This window comes from Antechinus flavipes, chromosome 2 (assembly GCF_016432865.1).
Source record: "Antechinus flavipes isolate AdamAnt ecotype Samford, QLD, Australia chromosome 2, AdamAnt_v2, whole genome shotgun sequence".
Lineage (NCBI taxonomy): Eukaryota > Metazoa > Chordata > Mammalia > Dasyuromorphia > Dasyuridae > Antechinus > Antechinus flavipes.
Window position 1 is genome coordinate 110,908,528 of NC_067399.1, and position 25,098 is coordinate 110,933,625.

The 25,098-nt window shown below is 31.2% G+C and overlaps 1 protein-coding gene across 2 annotated transcripts in view; it reads right to left on the bottom strand.

Moving 5' to 3' along the window:
• The window catches only part of USP34 (ubiquitin specific peptidase 34), a 271,113-nt gene that overhangs the window by 178,788 nt on the left and 67,227 nt on the right, over positions 1 to 25,098 (bottom strand). For both annotated transcript variants that reach the window (XM_051975344.1, XM_051975343.1), the window contains exons 4-8: positions 19,016 to 19,066; positions 18,701 to 18,850; positions 8,660 to 8,727; positions 5,199 to 5,391; positions 4,333 to 4,394 (exon numbers count right to left, since the gene is read on the bottom strand). In XM_051975344.1, coding sequence (XP_051831304.1) covers positions 4,333 to 4,394; positions 5,199 to 5,391; positions 8,660 to 8,727; positions 18,701 to 18,850; positions 19,016 to 19,066 — 524 coding nt within the window. The remainder of the gene's footprint in view (positions 1 to 4,332; positions 4,395 to 5,198; positions 5,392 to 8,659; positions 8,728 to 18,700; positions 18,851 to 19,015; positions 19,067 to 25,098) is intronic.

The following is a 25,098-nucleotide window of genomic DNA, read 5'->3' on the forward strand; positions in this document are numbered from 1 at the left end:
GGACATCCAAGGAACAGTTTAAATTTGCTTTGGTATATGCAACACAGAAAGATTTATTCTTACTCCTAAATAAAACTTAGTATGGCTTTCAAATCAAATAAGGAGTCCCAGCAAAACAACATATTAACCCCTTTCTGTAAATAGCTCATGTCAAGTTATAGTGCTTTACTGAAAAGCACATTAAGTAGCTACTTCATCCCATGGAAACTTTCTCCAATAATATGAAATTGTAATTTAGACTTCTTTAAATGTAAAATTCTTAACGTGACCAAGGAAGAATTTGTATTCTTCTGGAAGCTTTGACACTGAATCCAGAGGATGAATGTGATACTTACAAATATGGTCTTGGATCTCCAGGCAAGACACATCAAGTATAAAGCTATCAAGGAAAAAGCTGGGGCTTAGAATTGAGAGACTAACTGGCATCCTAAAGTCAAGAGAAGAACTTAAAAAATATTAATTTTAATATATAAAATTGGCAATGAATCCAGAAATAAGTGAAAATTTGTTCAATGGTAAGAAAATATAGGGCTCATTAACTGAAGCCAGGTATAAAAAGGCAAATACTACCTCATCCAAAAAAAAAACGCCACAATCAGAACACGCAAAAACATTTTAGAGAAATACTTCTGGAGCAAGTATACACACTAGACAAAGCATCAATAACAGCTGTATCTGAAATTAGTTAGAACCTAGGAAACAGTTAAGATGCAAAGAGGGAAACAAAAGATTTTCCTTAACTTAACCCCCCCCCCCAAAAAAATACCACTCACATTTCTCCCTACGTCTATCACTTAATTACCCCTCTTCCAAATTCATCTCCACTACTCAACTGAAATCCCAAGGTCATTTGCCTTCCTTCTCCAATTAATTTGATACTTGGCTCACAATTTTTCTCTCCTTCCTGCCCACTTACTATGGAATTTCAATATACCTATTAACTCTCCCTCAGACATCTTAACCAATCAGTTGCTCAACATACTCACTTAGCACAATGTACTTTCCCACTCCATCTTAGCCATATACTATAGCTATAATTATTATATGTACTTTATATACATTACCATATGTTAAATACAGCAAGTTAGCAAAGTGGAGTAATGGACTCAGTCTCTTTTCCCACCTGTAAAATGGGGATTAAAATATCATCTCTCTCCTACATATGGATCCAATGAAATAATCTATGTAAAGTGCTTTATGGACTTAAGCACATATTAATTATTATTATTCAATCTTCACTACAACACTATAAAAAAGGTACTACCATTATCCCCATTTAACAATTGAAGAAAATAAGGCTCAGCGTAACTAACTTGCCTGGAGTCACTAAAGTCACATACCAAATATCTGAGGCAAGATTCAAACTCTGAATTTTCTGATTCCTAGTCAAACACTACATTAATTATTATTATGTTATTGTTGAATCCTTTCAATCCTGTTCCATTCTCCATGACCCCATTTTGGATTTTCTAAGCAAAGATAATGGAGTGGTTTGTCATTTCCTTCTTCAACTCATTTTACAGATGAGGAAACTAAGGCAAAATAGGTTAAGTGACTTGCCCAGAGTCACACCTCGTAGGTGTCTGAGGCTGTTTTTTGTTTTTTGTTTTTTTTTTTTAACTCATAAAGATGAGACTTTCTTATTCCAAGCGAAAACTCTACCTAACTATTCCTATAATCACTGACACTGGTTTAAATTTAACAAAACAATCTAAGGATTCCTCAATCAGTTTAAATAGATACAAATCATTAATGATTTGTGGAGAAAGGGAAAAGAAATTTATGAAGTTGCAGATTATACTGGGTCCTTAATACAAAGAAAAAAGTGAATAGTCTCTGCCCTCAAGGAGTTTATGAATCATGAAGGGAAACAACACACGTAATTCTGTGAAATATATACAAAATAAATATAAAGTAACCTCATATAACAGTATAAGGTAATACCTAAAGGTAATCAGAAACATTCATGATGAGATGTAAAGGAAGCTACATATGCTAATAAGTTAGTAAGAAGTATATTATATCAGGAAGGGGATAGCCAAAGCAAAAGGGTACAGAGATGAGACATGGCATGTATATGTAAGAAATACCTAGGCCAGTTCCAGCAGACTATTAAATGTGTGAAAAGAAATAATATTAAGGGGAAAAAAAAACCCAGAAAGATAAGGATATAATTAGGTAGTGAAAGATTTCAAAGATTTCAAAAAGAAGAATTTATATTTGTTCATAGAAGTAACAAAGTTTATTGAGCAAGGGAGTTGTATGATCAGGCTTGTACTTTTAAAAACTACACTTTGGCAGCTGAATGGGAGACAGATAACAATTATAACTTACATTCTCAAAGCACAAACCATTACAATTCCCTGCTATATAGAAACTAACAATTTCAGAAAATTATCTTTGCAAATCTCATCCCAACCTGTGTCTCAAAATACCAACTTTAACAAACCAAAACCTGTTTTGTTCTTTAAATACCTTATTTATTTATTATAAAGCATCAAGTACATAATTCTCCCTTCTTGTACAGTTTCTGAACTGGGCTAACACATAAATAAGATATTAATATATTTACACCCTCTTTTAACAGTTAAATTTTTTTATTTTAATCCTTATTCAATTGGTCATTGTTAATACAATAAACAATTATGTTTTTTAGAAATAAAGAAATAGAATTCCTCTATTTCTAAAAGAATCATTCCTTTGCTATTTCTTTCAGGAAAAACTGACATGGAATTGAATGTTTATATAATACTACACTAGTACTGAATTCATAAGGGAAACAAGAGAGTGATCCATGTACTTAAATATAGATTTAAACAGCAGTCTGGATAGTAAGATGAAAGTAAAAAACTAACAGAGCATAATCATTTCTTAGAAAAGAACTTTTAATACAATTTTCCAAGACTATATACAGAATTAATATAGCTAATATAAATTTCATGTAAAATGCTTTTTTCCTGCTTTTTATAATAGTATATATGTGAATTTGTTAAGACTATAGAACTAACACTATTTTAAATATTGCTTTGCAGAAAACTGAGAAAAAAACATTTTACAGCACATATCTCTGATAAAGGCCTCATTTTTCATATATGTAAAGAACTGACTCAAATTTATAATAATACATACCATTCCCCAACTGATAAATGGTCAAAGAACAGGCAGTTTTCAGACAAAGAAATCAAAGCTATCTATAGTCCTATTTTTAAAAAGCTTTAAATCACTATTGATTAGAGAAATGCAAATTAACAATTCTGAGGTAGACATCTATCAAGTTTGCTGATATGACCAAAAAAAAAAAAAAAAAAAAAAGGAAAATTACCTAACCCTAACCCTAACCCTAAGGAGATGTGGAAATTGGGATACTAATGCAGTATTGATGGAGTTGTGAACTGATCCAAACATTCTGGAGAACAATTTGGAAATATGTCCCAAAGGGCTATAAAAGTGTGACCTTTGACCTACCAACTATTGCTCCATCTGTATCCCAAAAAGAATGTTTTTTAAAGTGAGGAAATGGAGAAAAATATTTTTAGCAGCTCTTATTCTGGTGGCTAAGAATTAGAAATCAGGAGGATATCCATCAAATGGGGAATAACTAGACAAGCTGTTGTATATGACTGTAATGAGATAAATATTCTTTATAAGAAATGATAAGCCCAATGATTCCAGAAAATTCTGGAGTCACATGAACTGATACAAAGTGAAGTAAGCAAAACCAGGAGAGAACTGTACATAGTTACAGCAATATTTTATGATGAACTGTGAATTGACTTGGACATTCTCAGTAAAACAAAGATTCAAGACAATTCCAAAGGACTCATGATGAAAAATGCTATCCAATTCTAGGGAAAGAACTAATGTTATCTGAATAAAGACTAAAACAATCTTTTTCCTTTCTTCCTTTCTGGTTCTGTTCAAGTCTTCTTGCACAAAATAACTAATATGGAAATGCTTTATATAACTGCACATGTATAACATATTAGACTGCTTATCATATTAGGTGATGAGAAAGGGAAAGGAGGGGGAAGGAGAATAAAATTTTAAACTCAAAACTTTTTTCAAAAATGCTAAAAATAGTTTTCATATTTAATTGGGGGGAGTGAAATCTTAGTTTAAAAAATGTTTGTTTGTTTTTTTTTTAACAAAACAAAAACAAAAATGTTTTTAAAAGATTTCTAATTTTAAAATATTCTGTGAAGGCTCAAAAGACTTCCAGTATGTACCTCATATCTATCATTACTAAAAGATCTATTAAAGACCAGATTATAAGACTTGACTCTGACTACAATGTACCAGTGCAGAAAGGTTCAAAATAATATTCTTACTTACGTTTCTGTGTCTGAAACTAAAGATTCATTATTGCACACATCATTGAAGGTGTGAAGCTGATTCTGTGATTAGAAAAAAAGAAATATCACTTTACAATCAGGAATATCTTTTTAGAGTTTCTTTTGTTAACAGTGATAAGAAATTAACATTTGGGGCAAAAAAAGATAAAACATTAAAAAAGAAAACAGATGTATACATATTCAATTGTCCCAATTCAGCACTACAATTTCACTGATTATTTCAATGGAAAAATGTGAGATGCCAATAGAAACATTTTTAAGTTAAGTAAAATTTTCCATATTTTATCCTTGGTTTATCAATAATTAATGTCAAAAACATGTTGCTTATATTAATTTTCTAAAAAAAAAAAAAAACTAATATCTACTAAGAGAATTCAAAGAAAAAACATTTTTAATGAACTTAATCTGAAAAATTATCTGAAAATACTTTACCATCTCTCCAATGTTTTTAAAAGGAAGTTATCAGTAAGACTATCAAGATAATAGATGAAAATATTTTCAAGGATAAAAAGGTCTATATTCATGAGTACTTAAGTCCATTACAAATCTTATACTAGAAATTCTCTGGGCAAAAAAATGTACAATGGAATTAAGTTAACCAAATCCATATTGGTTCAGATATATTATTCCTATGTTAACCATGTATTTTCAATGTTCCTTAATTATTTGTAATTATTATTTCTTGTTCTACTCAATAATAATTATAGCAAATAGCAGTAAATAAATTATAATAATTTTTTAAAATAAGGATAATAAAGAATTGAATATATTTCATTCAATTACTCCTAACACAAGCAACCCAAAATGTATCCAAAATAAATTTCTAAAAAAATACATGCAACTTACTGTTATCTGACTTAGTCCAGCCAACCTCATAGTCAATGTGGGTGACATAAAGTATTTAAATGCAAGATCAAGGCTTTCTTTATCAAAGCATAAGGCTGTATCCAATGGTTCTTTCACTGTGCTCCACATTAAATCAGCCATGTTTCTAGCAGCACTTTGTCTTAAGTCCTGGTCAGAAAGTTTGCATAAATACCTAAAATAATTAGAAAGATAAAATGAAACCTCACAAAAGCAGCTATGTAGATCAATTCCTTTCTACTTCAATCTTTAAAATAGTTGAAGAGAAAAATGCTATGTATTTGCTATAAAACCAGAACCCTTCAAATTACTTTAAATATGTGTGTGTGTGTGTGTGTGTGTGTGTGTATAAAAACAACTTATACATGACATGCAAGTAATGTCAGAGAAAAGTGGGGAAAAGAGGGAGAAAGGGAAGGAAAAAAAAATCACATAAATATTCAGATTTGTAAGCAAAGTGTAAATAAATAATGACAATCTATAAATGAGATATTCCAAAAATATTTTTTCATTATGATATTGATAAGCATAAAGAAATGAAACACAATCTTAGATAAAAAAAATTAAAATAAGATGTAGTAACTTCTTTATTAAGATAATTTTTTCCTACTGCAGCAGAAATAACAACTCAGGAAAATAACAATGGAATAAACCAATTTCATCTATAGATTTTTCAAAGTAAAACGTGGCACTTTGGTAACACATTTGAATTAAGTTCCCCTCCCCGATTTTTAAAAAATACATCAACTAAGAATTTCATGCATTATGTTTCAATGCTGATTCTTAGAGCAATTCCTAATAAAAATATGGTTAACAATAGGCTCTAAAATATGACTTCATTATTTTTACTATAATGTAATTTTGATAAAATGAATATCCTTTACATTTACATTTCTAGTCTGTAAGAGCCAGAGGTGAAAATCATGAAATAATCAAAGGCTCATCATCTCTAAGTGAAAAAAAAAGTTACATTAGCTATCTATGTGGGAAGGAAGACAAAACATTCACCTTATTCCCATCCCACTCTTGCTTTTCCAAAACTAATAGATTTCTGTGTTTAAATAAATAGTTTAGAAATGTATATGAATTTTGTCAAATGGGTATAATATTTAAGGAAGTAAATTTCTACCTCATAAAAAGGACAAATATTAATTCTTTTTCCCCCTTACTCCCAATCAAATTATTTGATCAATCAAAAAAAAAAAAAAAAAAAAAGGTTCAGAGAATAATGGAATACCAAACTGTTAAAAGGATCGTAACATTTAGAGACAGATTAAGAAATGTTCATGGACAATCCTATTAAAAATATAACCTCTTATCTTAAAGAAGGGAAAAGGACCTGTAAGTGCAAGAATGTTTATGGCAGCCCTCTTTGTAGTGGCCAGAAACTGGAAACTGAATGGATGCCCATCAACTGGAGAATAGCTGAATAAACTGTGGTATATGAATATTATGGAATAGTATTGTTCGGTAAGAAATGACCAGCAGGATGATTTCAGAAAGATTTTATGAACTGATGCTGAGTGAAATGAGCAGGACCAGGAAATCATTATATACTTCAACAACAATACTATATGATGATCAATTCCAATGAGCGCGACCCTCTTTGGCAATGAGATGAACCAAATCAGTTCCAATAGAGCAGTAATGAATTGAACCCAGTTACACCCAGCAAAAGAACTTTAGGAGATGACTATGAATCACCACCTAGAATTCCCAATCCCTCTATTTTTGTCCGCCTGCATTTTTGATTTCCTTCACAGGTTAATTGTACATTATTTCAAAGTCTGATTCTTTTTGTACAGCAAAATAACTATATGGACATGTATACATATATTGTATTTAACTTATGTTTTAACATGTTTAACATGTATTGGTCAACCTGCCATCTAGGGAAAGGGGGTAGGGGGAAAGGAAAGGAACAAAGTTGGAACAAAAGGTTTTGCAATTGTCTATGCTGAAAAATTACCCATGCATATGTTTTGTAAATAAAAAGCTATTAAAAAAAATAAAATAAGAATACAACCTCTTAGGAGCAGCTAGGTGGCACAGTGCATATAGCACCAGCCCTGAAGTCAGAAGGACCCGAGTTCAAATTTGGCCTCAGACACTTAACATTTCCTAGCTATGTGACCCTAGGCAAGTCACTTAACCCTATTGTCTCAGCCAAAAAAAAAAAAAAAAAAAAAAAACAGAATAAAACCTCAAGGTTAAGTAACTGTAGTAAAAGTAATTCTGCCTAGACAGAAACTACTGTCTAGGGAGAATGAATTGAGCCTGGAAGAATCAAAAATATTCGTGGATAAAGTATAGAATATGGAAAAAGTTTAAATTCCATCTCTGACAATTCTTAGTAATCCCATTTTCAGTCAACAGAAGCCAAGGAAGAAAAAGATGAGTGGCCCTAAGCTAGTCATTTCTATATGACTCTATATGATTCATGCAACTTGTAGGACTTATTTCTAAATCTATGTTTACTAATGTTAAAGTAACAATTAAAGAATATAGGTCATGGAATTTCAAAGTTTGCAAAGACATTCATTTTGACCCTGTGATTCTAGATACTGAAAACTAAAATACAAAGAGAAAGAAGTCAAACATGCAATTGCTAACAGAGATTTTATATTGGCAACTGTATGAAAACAACAAAAATATGGCTCCTTTAGGTGGATTTGTAGGAATCTCAGAGATCATTTGCTGTGAACAGCAGCTGGAGAAAATTTACTACCCAGAATAGTTGGAATTCAAGTGAGCTGCATACTGTCTTATAGTTCTGTTCCAGCATGAGCCCTGGAAAGCTATTATAACAATGGGCCAGAACTTAACTATTATGCACCAAAGTAAATAAACAATTAATTAAACCAAAAGAGAAATGTGGCATAAGCAAGAAAGACTTCCCCCACAATATTACAGGCTACTATGGTCCAAAAAATTTGGAAGTCAAAGAACTTAAATTCAATTCAATAGTGGTATTTAATGTCAGATATGATTTTGACCAAGACTCAGGCCAAATTTTAGGATCTCATTTTCCTTATTTCTAAAATTAGGACATTAAATTAAATAATTACGACTTCGTTCCATCTCTAGATCTATGATTCTAAAATCCTATACTCACCTTTGGCAGGAGACAGCCTTGTGTCTTCTTCCTTCAATGCCCTCCCCACCCTCCTTCACCAAGAGAAATGATGTAAGGGTTGAGTGGGAGATAATGACAAAACAAACAAAATAAGACACTAACTTTCCATTAGGAAAAAGTTCCTAAAAGAGGTTCTAGAAAATGATTTTAAGAAAACTCAGAAACAAAAGCAACATGGAAATGATGATGCTATCTGAGCCCCTAACTCCAAAAAAATTGGGAACTTTCTGATTCTTAGATAATAAATATTCATAAGTAATACAAATATTAAATTAAACCAATATATTTTGTTAAGAAAAAAACTTACCTGATAACATAGGTCCTAAATGGAATAATATGCTGCATGACAGCAGGTATATGCAGCCATATTCTAATCTATAAGAAAAATAAAGGGTATTACTTTCTACAGAAACAAATAATAAGTGACTACCAACAAATAATCATATAAAACATATACTGCCACTCCTATATAAAACATATTTAAATTGTATATTGTATAGAATATGAGAGACAAGGCACAATACAGAGCTGGTCTTAAAATCTGAAGACCTAGGTTCAAGTCTCAATCTTGGCAAACATATAAATTGTACAGATAAGAACAAATCATTTAATCTCTCAGTATTCTAAGCCAAAGCTTCTTAAACTTTTAAGTCATGAACCCATGGAGGGTTGCATAGCTGAATGTGAGAATAGTAAAAAATTTAGCAAAAGTAAAAGGCATCAAATATTCTGCCAAGATTTTATTCTTTATGTAAAAATAAACAAACATCCATGTCATTACTATGCAAACTTGCTTTCATCTTTAATAAATGGTGAAACTTTATGTATGCAACGAATTGTTTTAAAATAAATTTCTTTGTAATTTACCACTAGTAAATGTTTGATTTATATATCTATTTTATATACCTACATCCCTAGAGTCATATAAAAATTTCTCAGGTGAAAAGAAATTGCAAGTGGAAAAAGCCCTGTTCTAGGCAACACAGTAAGACAATATATAGATAAGAGACTGATGTGCCTCACTGAAAATAGGAGATTCTTCATCCTAGAACTCCTTATATCAATGAAATCAAAGGTCCTATTCCAATCCCTCATTATAAAGGATAAAAGATATTATATGCAGTTTATGCTTTAAAAAATCCCATTATTTTGCAAACAACTACTTGTGTTGTTTTTTTTAAATCAAAACGCATTAAAATATTACATGTAAAGAAAGTCCATCCAAATACAAATTCCTCTGGCTCATAATCCTAACCACAATCTACCTTTCTAGTCTTATCAAACATTACTTACTTTACTTTTACAAATATTTCATCAAAATTATTTTTCTGGCTTTTTTTTTCCTACATGGCAATCCATAGACTGTTTATATACATATGCACAGCCTGACCCTATGCTCAGAAAGAATTCACTCCTCATCTTCATGTAGTATAATCTCTGGCTTCTTTCAAGGTTCAGTTTCGATACCTACCACCTCATACCTCCTACAAGGGATCAAAATCCCAGCCTGAAAATTTATAATCTCTTCTCTTTCCCCCACAAAACTGCATTGGTTGAGTAAGCATTTATAAAAGGATATGGTAAGCATTAATGATTAGATCATATTTATTGCTAAGTGCTAATGATTCAAAGAAAAACAAAAATCAAGTCCCTACTATTAAAATTTAAGGACAGGAGGGGGAAGAAAATTTAAAATGTGTATATGTAATGAATATGGGGGAAAAAAGACTAAAAAAAAAAAGACTTTAAGACTTAAGTCTTAAACAAAAATGTGGTTAACAACTAGGGACAAGTGCCACGTGGGAGAGGTGGTGATTTACCTAAATCTTAAAAGAAGGCAGGAATTCTAAAGAGCTATAGGTTAGGAAGAAAAGCATTTCAGGCTTGAGGGAAAACCAATGCATAGGTATAAAGATGAGAAATGAAATACTATCTAAAGAACAAAAAGCAGATTATTGCTAGACCAGAAAGGGATACTGCAATAAAGGAATGAAAAGATAAGAAGGAATCTAATTGTAAAGAGTTTGTCAAAAAAACAATTGTTTACAAATTCATCCTGGAAAATAGGGAGTTTACTACTAGAGTTTAAGTATTATATTCTCTCACTCCCCTAGGTTCACATCCTTGACTTCATTATTGCTTATTCCCAATATCCAATCAGTTGCCAAGGCATGTCAATTTCACATTCACAACATCTCTAAAATATACCATGGATCTGCACACATATATTGTATCTAGGATATACTTTAACATGTTTAACATGTATGAGACTGCCTGCCATCTAGGGGAGGAGGTGGAGGAAGGAAAGAAAAAGTTGGAACAGAAGTGAGTGTAAGGGACAATGTTGAAAAAATTACCCATGCATATCTTCTATCAATAAAAAGCTATAATTAAAAAAGAAAAAAATTAAAAAAAAAAAGAAAGAAAAGAAAATACCCCTTCTCTCCAATGACACTAACACAACTCAGTATACAGGCTCTCAACATCTCGTGCTTGGACTATTGCAAAAGCCTAGTGCTTGGTCTGCAAGTCTCTCCCTATCCCAATCTATCCTCCATTCACTCACCAAAGTGATTTTCCTAAAGCAGTGGTCCAACAATGTCAGCCCTTCTAATTAATAAACTACAGTAACTCCCTATCAACTCTAGGATGAAATACAAAATCCTCTTTTTGGATTCAAAGTTTTTCACAACTTCTTATCAAAGCCTTCTTCTGCTTTTCCAATATTCTTACACCATACAGTCTTTCATTCATTGACAGCAAATGACATTCTGGTATCCTCTCTAAACATCCTTGTTTGATGTTTTTCTTCTGGTATAGCTAAATAAAAAGTTTTCAACTGTTAAATGATATAGTGGGGGGAAGGGAAAAGGAGACAGAAAAGGTATGTGTGTATATATGTGTATATATATATATATATATATATACGTGATATAGTAACAAAAGTTCTAATATGACAACTAAAATACCAAAAGACTTGCCTAAGTCAGGCATAGCTCACAAAACATAGTCAAATCCACACTTTAGGAAAATTACTTTGGTAGTTGTATGAACTAACATGTTTTTGCTTTTTTGGGTGCTTACTAGATGCTAGTCATTATTGCTCAACACTGACATGCAAAGAAAAGATAAAAATGGTTGCTTCCTTCAAATAGTATACATTCTAATGGAAAACAAATGTGTAAATAACTAGATATAAATAAACATGGAAGAAAAGACAGGTCATTTTAGAAACATATCATGTGCTTAAAACGGTAACCTTGGTCTTTTTCTTTGAGAGGGGCTTTCTTGCCTATGTTCTACAAGAATCACAAACCAGAAAGAACTTAATAATCTAGTTAAGCAAGCTAGTATGACCTATCAAAATTTTAAGCCTCTCATTATAAGAACCATATGCAGACCCAATAATCAATTTTCCTTATATGAGAAAATAATGCCACATTGGTCCAACTAATTGCTGCAGAATTGTTTACTGGCTAGGTAACATAAACTGAACACTGATATATAGCTATATTTCAATCAGAAAACTGAAGCCTTAAAAAAAAAAAATGCCCTTTGGAGCAAATTTCTTCTTTCCTGTTCTTCACCTCAAATTACTTAAAATGTTTTTTCCTGATCTCTTTTATCTCTCTTTCACACAATAAGAGGTAGGTTCTGTCCTTGACAAGGCTAATTCCTCTAACAAGCAGAAGTAACACATTTCACTACATCTTTTCCAGTAGATTGGGACTTTACACAACTCTTCAAAGGGGTAATTATTTTTATTTTAGAGGAATAACAATAAAATGCATGTCACCTGCTTCTCAACTGAAACATGATAAATTAAAAGTATGTCCTAAACTCACTCCTTAAATAGAAGATCTAGGAAGAGTTCTAATGTAAATAAATAGAAGCTGCAGAAGCCCAAGGTCCTAAAGAGGCTAGTTTCAAAGTTGATGTAATCTTGCTGAAAGAAGAGTTTTTAGAAATAATGAATCAAGTCCAGAAGACAAGTCAGGTAGGAAATAGTCATTTCTTTGCTTGTGGTATCTAGTACTTGTCAAATCCAATACCTACTAAGTTTGTCCCAGAGAAAGCATTCATGACAAAGATATATACTCTGTGAAAATGTTTATTTCATTCCTTAATCCTGAAGCTTTTCCCAGTGTTTCTCACTATACTCATCTCTTCCCATTTTTGCTGGGAATACACCAGATATCAAAGCATTATGCTGACTTAATTTGAAGATTATTAATGAGATCTTAGAATTTCTCTACCTTTTTACCATCTGCAACTAATTTTGATGCATACACTGTAATAATGTCTGCTGACAAGTCTTTGGCATTAATATTACAAAGTAAAATGACTAAAGATCCTATTAACTGTGTGTCATTCTCAGGCATAGGGTAAAGCAAATTTCATCAGGCATACTTCCTCTCTAAGTAATATATGTTCTTTATTATAGTTCAAATTTATTTATTATATATGCTGTATACTTAGGACACAACATAAGTAAGCAAGTCAATTCCTGCCTTCAAAATGCTTATATTTCAAGAGGCTAAAATATGGTATTAGGGGTAAGGAGTAATGAACTCACAAATATAATAGCATGTATACAGAGGACCAAGAAGTGTATGAAAGGCTGGTACAAGGCAAGATAAGGAAAAAGCACACCCATCATGGTGTGCTCATGGATGGAATCTAAGGTTGAGACAGAAAGAAAGGTAGGAAAAAAGCTAGCTAGCATGATAGCCAAAGTGTAGACAGCATGTTGAAAAGACTGTCAGAAATTTTGTTGCCACTTCCTTCTAATTCTAGTTACTATTACAAAGTCAACACTAATATGATTCTATTCCTCAGCAGTATGTTGCCCTTGGATTCCCTAGGAATCTCATGCAGAAAGTACCAACAACCAAATTAAAGCTTATAGATTAAATAAAAATGATATAATTGCTGGTTAGCTTTCTCCTTTTCTATTACAGTTCCACTGTGACCATAAATGCTGAAAGAAAAAAAAAAATGAAAACCAATTCATGACTTTTGTCACCTAAGGTCATAAAGCAATATGGACAAAGATAGTAGAAGAAGCCAAAAGGAAGATTTCTGAAGGGTACTAAGTGAATTTTCAACTTCTAGGTCAATGTCATAAAACAGATCTTTCGTGTCAACCTTTTATACAATAACAACTACTTGAGAATCTATAAAATAATATTAGCATTTCATTAATATAAAAGATAAAAAACCCTAATGAGCATAAAATAGAAAATGAACAATTATATTGTTTGTGACAATGTCATATGTTTGGCAGAAAAACAAATAGTTTTTATATTTACAAATTTAAAATTCATTTCATAATATTCTTTCTTTGATCTCATAATAAACCTGTGTCAGAAGTGGTTTACTATTATCCCCCTTTTTATTAAGGAAGACACTGATTTCAAGTCACCCCAAAAGGAAAGAAAAAAAAAAACTTCCAAAGTATATAGTTTATGAACAAAAGAGTTCAGATTTGAATTTAGGTCTTTTGACTCCAGGATTAATACACCATCAATCAATCAAAATGATTTTAAAGAATCTTCTATGTACTAGCCATTATACTATGCTAGATACTGGAAATAGAAATACAAAGAATCAAACAACTCCTACTCACAATACTCTAATGAAGAAGACAAGAAACAACTATAGAATATGTATAGTATATAAAATGAATGAAAACAAATCTATGCTCACAGTTAATGCAAGTCAGTTTGGGATGGAGGACATTAGCAGAAGAAGATATTAGAAAAAGTCTTTACATAGAATATGATGCTTGATCTGTTTCTTAAAGAAGAGGATTGGTTGTAGTAAACATAAGAAGATGTGTACAAGGGACAATGAGAGGATGGTTTGGCTAGACTACAGAGAATAGAAAGGGACATGATATATAATGAAGTTAAAAGGCTAAGTTTCATCCAAGCAATGCAGTGCTTTAATGACTGGACAAATATGAATTCATATTTTTTCAGTGCAAAGGATGAACAGAGAGGAAGCTAATTTGAATGTATTACAAAATAGGGGAAGGAGTTTTAACTATCTTATATGGCTAGAAAGAGAGCTCAGTTGTAAATGGACTTAAAAGCTAAACAGAGAAGTTTCTATTTCATCCTAAAGGAAATAAGATTGTGATCAACAGGAAAATAACAGGATCCATGCATAAGGAAAGTCATTTTGGCAGCAATGTGTAGGTTGGACTAGTATGATGAAAACTTGGAATTGAGGGGACCAAGAGACTATTGCAAAAATCTAGCAAAAGGTGATGAGCCCTAAACTAAGGTGGTAGCACTGTGAGTATGGAGAAAGATTTGGGAAATAGTATTTCCTATTGTTCATTCTTTTTAGAAAATCTATAGATAAAACAAAATCATAGATAAGTTTGTGGAAGAACTATTTCATACATAATTTACGAATAAAGTTGCTCATTTTCTACAGAAAGACTTTGCAAAGCAAAAAAAGCAAATGGTTTCATTCATGAAACTCTTTGCTTTGTTTAAGAATAAAAACATACTGAATCAACAACACATAATACAGAGGAGATATGGGGAGAAAATAGTTGATAGTATTTTGATACACCAGTTATATGTAAATTCTTAATAAATTCTAAATGTTTTAAATTGCAATAGTTAATGACATTTTGTTTTATTTTTCTTTTTTCTTTTGCAGGGGTGGAGTAGGGGGTAGGGAGTGGGAAAGAGAAATATAGGGGTAGAGGATGGGGAGTGATTTCTGGCTATTATGCCTTGTATGTTGGTCTTGATGGAATTACTAGCTTCAGACTCAGTCCTGATTAACAGCCTCCAATTAGTTATAGACAAAAAACAGATCCCTATTTTTCTAAGAATATCCATTTCTAGCAACAAAGTGGACAAATTTAACAATAAAATTGTGTACATACCTCTTACAAAAATTTGTTTATAGTGAAAGTATAAGAAAATGAAAGGATAATGACTGAAAAAAAAAAAAAAAGGCAACCAACAAGTATTCTTCAAACACATACTATGTGCCAAGATTTTGAGCTGGATTCTAGAGAGAAAGAATGAAACAAGCCTACTCTCAAAAACTTTAATGCAAAGTTATACGGAAGACACTTATTATACTATATACAGAATAAATTAGTTTTACAGGTACACACACTGTGTATATAGAGATATCAATGTAAAGAGATGTAGATGTGGTTTTTGGAGGAGAAAATTAACAATGGGAGAGGTGGTAATAGACAGGCTCTATGTAGAACTTGAGAAGTAAGCTGCATTTTTAAGAAAGGTACAGATTATATGAGACAAAGATGAAGAAGAAAGCAGTCCATGAATGGGGGATGACCAATACAAAGACCCAGAAATTGGAGATAAATTATCATGTGAAAGGATTAGGAAAAAAGTTTAGAATGAAGGACAAGAAATAATATGTAATGATGATGTAAAGTAGCACATAATGAAGGTTATTGTTCAATCAAGTCAAGCAGCACTAAAGAGGTGTTTATATATTATCCTAGAGGAAATTCATAAAGGAATTAGAATTTATTATGCAGAAGGGTAAAATAATCACATCTCCACTTAAGGAAAATTACCTTCTTCAACTATATGGAAAATGGCAAAGATATGAATGGGACTAGAATGGGAAATCAATTAAGAGATCAGGGCAGTAGTCAAAGAGGCCATGGGCTGTATTGCCTGGTTTAGTGGCTTTATTTCTATTTGAGTCTGACAGCACTAGTCTCTGTGAATGATAAATAAATGCCTGAACTAAGTTAGTAGCGGATCTGAAAAGGAAAAAGTGTTAAATGTTAAAGAGACGTTACACAAGGAAAAACAGTACAATTTGCCAACTTGGACTCATAAATGCAGACTGAGGGAGAGCGAAGAAACAAGTTAAAACTAAGGTTACAAATTTGCAAGCCTAGAAGAATGAGGTCTTCAATGGAAATAAAGAAATCTAGAAGAGGGGTGGTTTTGAGAATAAAAATAAATGCATTGTGGTTTAGAGATAAAATTTGATATATTCCAGGACATCAAATTTGATATTCCCAAGGATTAGTTAGTTATCTTTGAGTGTCAATGAGGAGATAGGCTGGGATAGGATATACCGATTTCTGTATAGGTGTGTGTCTCAAAAACTTCAGATAGAAATTGCTTTTAAAAGGCACATCATAGTTGATGATCAAAGGACATGAACACACAGAAGCAATTAACTGGTAGAGTGAATAAGAGAACTAAAACTAAAATTAGGAAACTGAAATTAGACATCCTGTCTCAGATACTCTTAGCTCTATCTTGGTTTTCTCTTGAAAAATGAAAACAATATGTACATCTAACCTCCAAATTTGTTGTGGGAACAATAGTATTTATAAAGTGCTTCACAACTATTTATGTGATATATAAATGTTATTTACTATTATTACTATTAATTTTTTTTAGAGGAAGAAATCAAGATATCAACCAATGCCTATGTGTTCTACTTGCTATGATTTTTTTTTTAAAGCTCAATTCTAAACTTGCTTCTTTGTAGGTCTACCCATTGCTCCTCATTTTGTTCTCTTGGCCCAAAGAGAACAATTCTAATCACTTATTTACATGATATCCCTGCAAATACTTAAGTGGGGCATCTTTCTAAGTCTCATCTTCTCCAGAATAAATATCCCCAATTCTTTTAAAAGATTCTCATATTATACATGATAACTTTCACCATCCTCATTGCCCTAACTTACTCATATCCTTCTCAAAATGTGGGACCCAGATTTGAACAAAATATTCTCTTTAAATGATCTTACTAGAAAGACAGCTAGATAGTTCAGTGAATAAAGCACCAGCCCGGAAATAAGGAGGACTTCAGTCTAATTCTGGCCTCAGACACTTAATACTAGCTGTGTGACTCTGGGCAATCTTCCTAGGAACAATAATAATAATAATCCAAGTTTACACCAGGTTGTTGTTTTGTTTTGTTTTTTGCGCTTCCACATTATGTAGTTAGTTCATGTTACACTTGAAGTTCTCTCAAACATCCAGATATTTTGGAGTCAAATCAAAAATTTGATTTTTTAAACCTACAAATTGTTATGTTTACCCCTCCTATCAATTAACCAATAAAATATAAACTAAATTATTTTATTCATTAATTTATAAGTTTCTTTAAGGAATTTCATTTTATTTAAATAGTATTTAATTTTTCCAAACACATGCAAAGACAGTTTTCAACATTCACCTTTGCAAAACCTTGTGCTCCAAATTTTTCTGCTTCCCCTCCTCCCCAAAAACAGCAAGTAATCTAGATATAGGTTAAACATGTGCAATTCTTCTAAATATATTTCCATATTCATTAGGCTGAGCAAGAAAAATAAAATCAAAAAGGAAAAAAACCCAAGCAAACAAATAACAAAAATGTGAAAATACTGTGCTTTGTTCCACAATCATCTCCATAGATCTTTCTCTCTCTCTCTGGATTCAGATGGCACTTTCTAACACAAGTCTATTGGAATTGGAAGGTATTTCATCTTTGCATCATAATACCCAACATAAGTTTTCTTTTTGCAAGAGAACATCAGATAACAATTTGTTACTTTCCTGAAAGGTCCATTTTCACAGACTTACCCAATCTCTTGAACATTTGGAGTATTTCTACTCTGCTCTATATTCACAACTATAAACATAAGAGTACATCCTAGAGAAATCCTGAATTTTGCTTCAGAAGTAATAGAATCTGTCTCTTTGGAAGTCTAGGTTTCATATGCTATTATTAAAAAACAAAACAAAACAAACAAACAAAAAAACTCCTTTATAAAACTGAAATGGAGGGAGACTATATACATTCTGAATAGAATCTGGGGAGATATTAATATTTAAAAGTATTTCTGAAAACTGCTTTAAAAAAAAAATCTTGCCATCATTAAACTTTAAAATATAGTTTAAGAAAGCGAGCCAACAGGTTTCAAAGTTCAAGAGATTTCAATGTTTGATATTCAACTGCTCAGGACTGAAAGTATACCTCATAAATTACAAAACATTCAAGGAATATAATCTTTATAACCCTGAGTTAACTGCAAAGATTAATCCAGGAAAAAGTTTAAATTTTTTAACATTTCATCCCAACTCTAATAACTCAGAAAAATTAAACCTCATGGTCAATTACATCAGTATTAGAGCAATTTTAAAAGGTACTATTATCTTCATCAATTTTCTTTTAAATTATATAAAAAGGATAATTAAAAAAAAAACTTGGGTGTGGGTGTAAACAGTACATGGAAATTGGTTAAAATAATTCATTTCTTCTTATACAAATTTCTCATTTTGAAATATATTTTGATTCTTGAAGAACTGAAATAGTTCTATATGATACTCACATTAGATACAACTGTAATAAATGCATGTGCTATGAGAAACGGCAAAGTTTCGGGAGTTCCATATTCAAAGCAATCCTTCATGAGGGAAAGGCCATTTTTTCCACAAAACAAACAAACATAACGAAGCAAGTGCAATGGTACTTCTACATCCTAAAAGATACAAGAACATATATAATCATTTGAAAGTCATAAAATTAAATTCTTGCAGTCAATACTTCTAAACACATCCTATCTTAATATAAAAAATGCAAATATATATCTAGCAAAGGACTTAAATGTCAAAAATTTTTAAATAAAAAAATGCACATTACTTACATTCATATCACAGAACGCCCCTAATATATTGCTTTCTTGAGCTGAAATATCCTGATAAAAAAGAAATATAATTAGCTTACATATACTAATAGACAGGGGGAGGAGTTAAGACAAATTAGAAGATACAATATCCAATTTTTAAAACACTATTTAAGATCAAGTTATAAAAATAAATTATCTACCATGTTTTACTTTCTTCTATTTGTATAAATGTATGATTACACAGTCAAAATACAAATGAATGTTATAAATGAAAGATTCTTACCTATTTCCCTTTTAAAAAACCCCAAACTGTCTCATTATTATTAACCATACATGAAAACCTGCCTAAAAAAATTAAATGAACATATTTAATTAACTCTTTTGTACTGACAATATCTGAGCTATCATTTGAACATCAATTAATATCCAATACAACTTCAACTACACAAAAATTCTTCTATGTAAAGATAGCTTAGCTAAGGTTAATATAAAGGAAAAACTTCTAAATTACCTTTGCAAGATAGGACAGACTACTTTGCTTAAGCACTAAAGTTTGCCTTCAATTCAAATGTTCAAGTGGAACTGATAATATGTTTAACTATATAGAGAGGAATCCCATTGAAGTACCAACTAGATTGGATGATTTTAAGGTCCTTTCTAAATAAGATTCTATGATTTTATCTAAAAGCAACATAACTAAAATTCAGGAATTAAAAAATTGTATTTCTATAATGTGCTGGATCTAAAGTTTAGGCATGCTACTCATAAAACAGACTCTTAATCATCCAGAATCTGTTTGCTTCTATCTGTTGTAATATAATAATAAGCAAGTAGCAGATAAGATAATTCAAGACTGAAAAAAAGTTTTGGACTGCTAAAGGCAAGTTTAATGGCAGAATCTAGACATGACACTTAACTGACATAAAGGGAACCTTATATACAGAAATACTCACACTAGTACATAAAAAGAGAACTAAATAAATAAAAGCAGTTTAGCAACCTAGAACCACTTACTTTACAGTGAACAATAACCCCCAAAAGTCTTGATGGCATTACAGAACAATAAAAAACAACTGGGGAAGGGGAGTGTGAGCGTAATGATGACCTCTTCAAGAAAACTGGTACCCAAAGTGGGCAAAGCACTAAGATGACTGAAATACAAAGTTTAAATAAATTCCCAATGTCTTCACAGAAATAATAGTCTAACAGAGGGATATGACACATCAAAAGTAACCATAAAGCAAAATATAAAATAGATGTGTAAATGAAAAGGAATTTCCATGCTTAAGTAGAAAAAGCTCTTGGCTTAGGGGAAAATAATGATTCAAAATGCCCCATTCCACAAAAATTCTAGTTAGCTAAGCTTATTATTGTACTATATGCTGTTATTCAGTGGTGCTATAGCCATTTTTGTTCTGGGGAAGAAAAATTTGTTCCTACAATCAATCAACTTTTCCACTGTATTTTCAATAGTTCAATTTCTGTTCAACATTCATGTATATATTCCTATTAAAATTTTTAATGTTTGCAATCTATATCAGGCAATAAATTCCTTGTTGCTGGCAGCATACCTATTTCTAGTACGGCTGAGCTCTTCTAAATCATTTTCCAAACTGCTGTTATCTGAGATATTAGATAAATAATATGTGTTAGTACACAGATGCTGTTACATCTCCTATGGCTATGCACAAGATTTCTGTTCTTAATTAGTGTTTCTAGAAACTATTATTGATAGCTGAGAGTACCTAATAAGAGAGATGTTACTAAATTATGATTTCATGAGCAGGACCAGGAGATCATTATATATACTTCAACAACCATATTATATGATGATCAATTCTGATGGATGTGGCCCTCTTCAACAATGTGATGAACCAAATCAGTTCCAATAGAGCAGTAATGAATTGAACCAGATACACTCAGTGAAAGAACTCTGGGAAATGAGTATGAATCACTACATAGAATTCCCAATCCCTCTATTTTTGTCCGCCTGCATTTTTGATTTCCTTCACAGGTTAATTGTACACTATTTTAAAGTCTGATTCTTTTTGTACAGCAAAATAACTATATGGACATGTATATACATATTCTATTTAACATATACTTTAACATATTTAACATGTATTGGTCAACCTGCCATCTGGGGGAGGGGATGGAAGGAAGGGAAAAATTGGAACAAAAGGTTTTACAACTGTCAGTGCTGATAAATTACCCATGCATATATCTTGTAAATAAAAAGCTATAATAATAAAAATAAAATAAATTATGATTTCAAATAATAGCACATTCAAAAAAGAAAAGAAGAAAAAGAAGAAAAAAGTCTAGAAGTGAAAGTTTCTCTTTGGAAACAAACTCTTTACCCCACCCCACCCTCAACTTTTTGCTTTTATTCTAAAAAATTTCGTTAAGCCTGGATACCTTCAGATAATTTAAGAAATATGACCAGGCATTAAAAATAATATATAAAATTTTATTCCAAAACTTTGTGTTCAGGCTTAAGCAAACTACTCAGTTTGAAACTAAGAAATAGGTCTTCTAAGATTTTTAATTCTAGATATTTTTTATAATTATAATTTTATAATTAAACACCTAAAAGCCCTTAAAGACCTAAAGATTTCTTTATCAAATCTTACCAAATACTTATTTTTGGCAGGTGGGGAATTAGAAATACAAGGTTATGCTCTGTCAAAACTAATAACAATTTCAACTTGTAGAACAACTGCAAAGATTTTTTTTATTTAAGCGAAATATGCACTATGAATAAGATTATTAGTAACTGAATATGAAGCATAAAAATTCACAATAAGCCTACATTATATAAAAATGTATCACAAAATAAAACAAAATAAATGTTACCTCATTTAACCATTTTATCTCACAACAACCCTGTGAGATAAGTGCTATTATACTCATTTTACAGATGAGGAAACTAAAACTGAGAAAGGTTAAGTGACTCATGCAGAGTCACACAGTTAAATGTCTGAAGCAGAAATTTGGAGCTATCTTTCTGATTCCAAATATAGCACTATGTCACCTAGCTGCAACATGAAAGTTAGCATACCAAAAATTACTGAAACAAGCATGAACAGCACATCTTTACTCAACAAGAATCATGAAAACATCGGAATAATTATAAAATTCCAATTAGTAGTATTTGCATCAATATGCATTTATAGACTTCTTGTAATTAAAAAATAATAGCATACATTTTCATATACTACAGTAATACAATAAAATATAAAGGCAATTAATATTAAGGACAAATGAGATTATAGCATGATAAATTAAAACCATCTATTTTATCCTTCATCTTATAGATAACCCAGAAGTTATTTGCTTGACTTTATGCTGATTCCAAATTCAGAGCATAGTTCTAGCCAACTATTTTTTTCCTGTCCTGCCACAAGGAGTCCTGCTGTACTATAAAATATTTCTTTTCTTTATTTAAAGAAAAGAATAATTAAGAGGCAACAAAAAAGGAAAATATGGTCATGAAACAAGAATAATTGGGGATGGCAGGCTATATGGATTTCTCCCAATTTCCCTGACAAAGCAGTATCATGATTCATTTTACTAAAGGACAATGATAGTAACATCTAAAATTAAACTTTACCTTAGATCACTCAACAACAAACTGATAAATAATGAAGAATATTTTTAAGACTAGGGTCTAAATACTATCAATATAACATAAAATTCAATATAAGGATTTCCCATTTGGTTTTTGTCCCATTATCAATTGCACTAAAAACAAAACATTTTACTTATCATAAAACATCCCATACCATGAACTCAACATATATTATTTCAGTGAGACACCAGAATACAAAATCTGTATATATTTAGATTTCACATGATTTGATTCTCACAACAACTTTATGAGATAAAATAGAAAAAGTCCCATTTTCCACATAGCAGAGATGTTGATACCAAAAAGGTGGTAAGATAGCTTCAAATGAAGGATGACAAAGAAAGAAGTCCTTACCAGAGCATACAATAACATCCATATTAAGGGACTTTTACAAATACTCATGCTTGCATTGTTAACAAAAAAAATTATTAAGGAGTCTTTGGGGAGATTTAATATTGATTGAATCTCAAATTTTACTATATAGAAGATTCTGATCAAAATAGTTTTTTTTAAAATTGATATTAATGAAATTAATCTTTTGTTTTCCTAGAATAATATTCATTCCTTCTCCTCCTCCCAGTCAATCTGTACTTATCTTTTAAAGAATTTAAAAGTCACAGGGTTACTATGAACCTCGGCATCAGTGATGACATTTTTCATTTTGGGATCTGATCTTTTTTCTCCCCCAACTAACTCTCTAATACACTTATTAAATATTGTATTTTAATTCCACAAAGGCAGGAACCATGTCTTAAATTTTCTCTTCTCCCTGAAAATCGAGAATGCTCTGTACACACAATAATGTTTGACAACTGAATGAAAAATCTGTATCAGAAACATTTTTTGAAATCTTTAAAAAAAAAAAAAAAATCACTATTGACCTGTCAGGAACCTTTCAAAAGGAAATAGAATCAAGTATCTTAGAAAAAATTAAACAAAGCTTGAAAAGTCAACCTGACAAAATGATCTGGACTCAAAGTCAAAAAGACCCAAGATCTAGTTACACTTCTGAGACATAACTCAGACTACATGACTCTAAATAAGTTATTTAACCTATCAATGTCCAAAGCAATAATATAACATTAAAAATTCCAGATCAAGGGCTTGTATTTGCTCATCAAAATCCCTATACCCAAGGGATCACTAGTCCAACCAGTAAAAACATGTTCATATAATTTTTCAGATATTGATTTTCTAGACCAGTAGTATCATACTCAAATAGAAAGATATCATACTATACACTAACTTAGAAAACCACATATTAGCAACACCTATGTTGAACTGTATTTTAATTTATTTTGTTAATTGTTTCTCAATTACATTTTACTCTATTCCAGGAAGCACTAAGTACATTTGGGTTCCAGTTTCAGAATTTCAGCCCAGGAGTCAGTAATTTTGATACTTCTGCCTAGGCTACAAAGAGTAAACTGTAGTACACTATTAAAATACTAGAGTTATCAGGGGCAAATACATTTTTCCAATTCTCTTGATATAAATTATAGTCACAACAGATTAGAGTTGGAAATTATCTTAGAGATAACTAGCATTAAATAACTAACCCAACAATAAAAATCAGATTATGGTCATAAAAAACTTGGGATTAAAGAGAATAATGAAACATCTCTTTCTTCTCAGTAGAAAAGTAGGAATTATTATATATAATAATAATATAGAATAATCAGTCATTATTATGTGAGGTTTTGCTTACCTTTTTTAAAATATGAATTTTGAGGTTTTTTTCCAATCAGAAAAAGTTAAAAGAAATAAGTAGGGTATGAAACCAATAAAACTTCTTAAAAGAAAATATTTTTTTAAAAAGATAAATTACACAGCTAATTAATGGCAGAAGAAGACCCTCCTCATTTAAAAAAAACTATTTCTCCTGAATAGTCTTTTCTCTCTAGGTTATCAGAATACCACTCACTCCAGTTCTTCCTCTCTTTGACAGCTACAGTTTGGATCTTCATAGAGGTCACATCTGCTAATCTAGGGACTTGTGGGCCTCTTTTATCCCACTATTCTATTACTTCACTTAGTTATCTCATCAGCTATCAGAGATTCAATGAGCACCTGTAAATAATTCTCCAAATCTACATATTTAGCCCTCACTTCTCTAATAATCTTCAGTCTTTGGAGGGAGAAAAATAATGAATTTCATTTGAGACATGTTGAGTTTATGATGTTTATAAAATATCCAGTCGAGATGCTTGACAGTTGAAATCTTCCCAATCTGTCCCCCAATTTCCTAATTTCAACTACCTTGCAATAATAGTTTCAAGTTACTTACAATAATATATCAAACTCTCAAATTCCTCCCCATTCATCTAAAATGATTATACGAACCAACAAACTTTTATTAAGCACCTAATAAATGTCATATATTGTGCTAAGTACCAGGGACATTAAAAAAAAAAAAAATCCTACTCCCAAGGAGCTTACATTCTTAAGGAGACAAGGATGTATATAAATG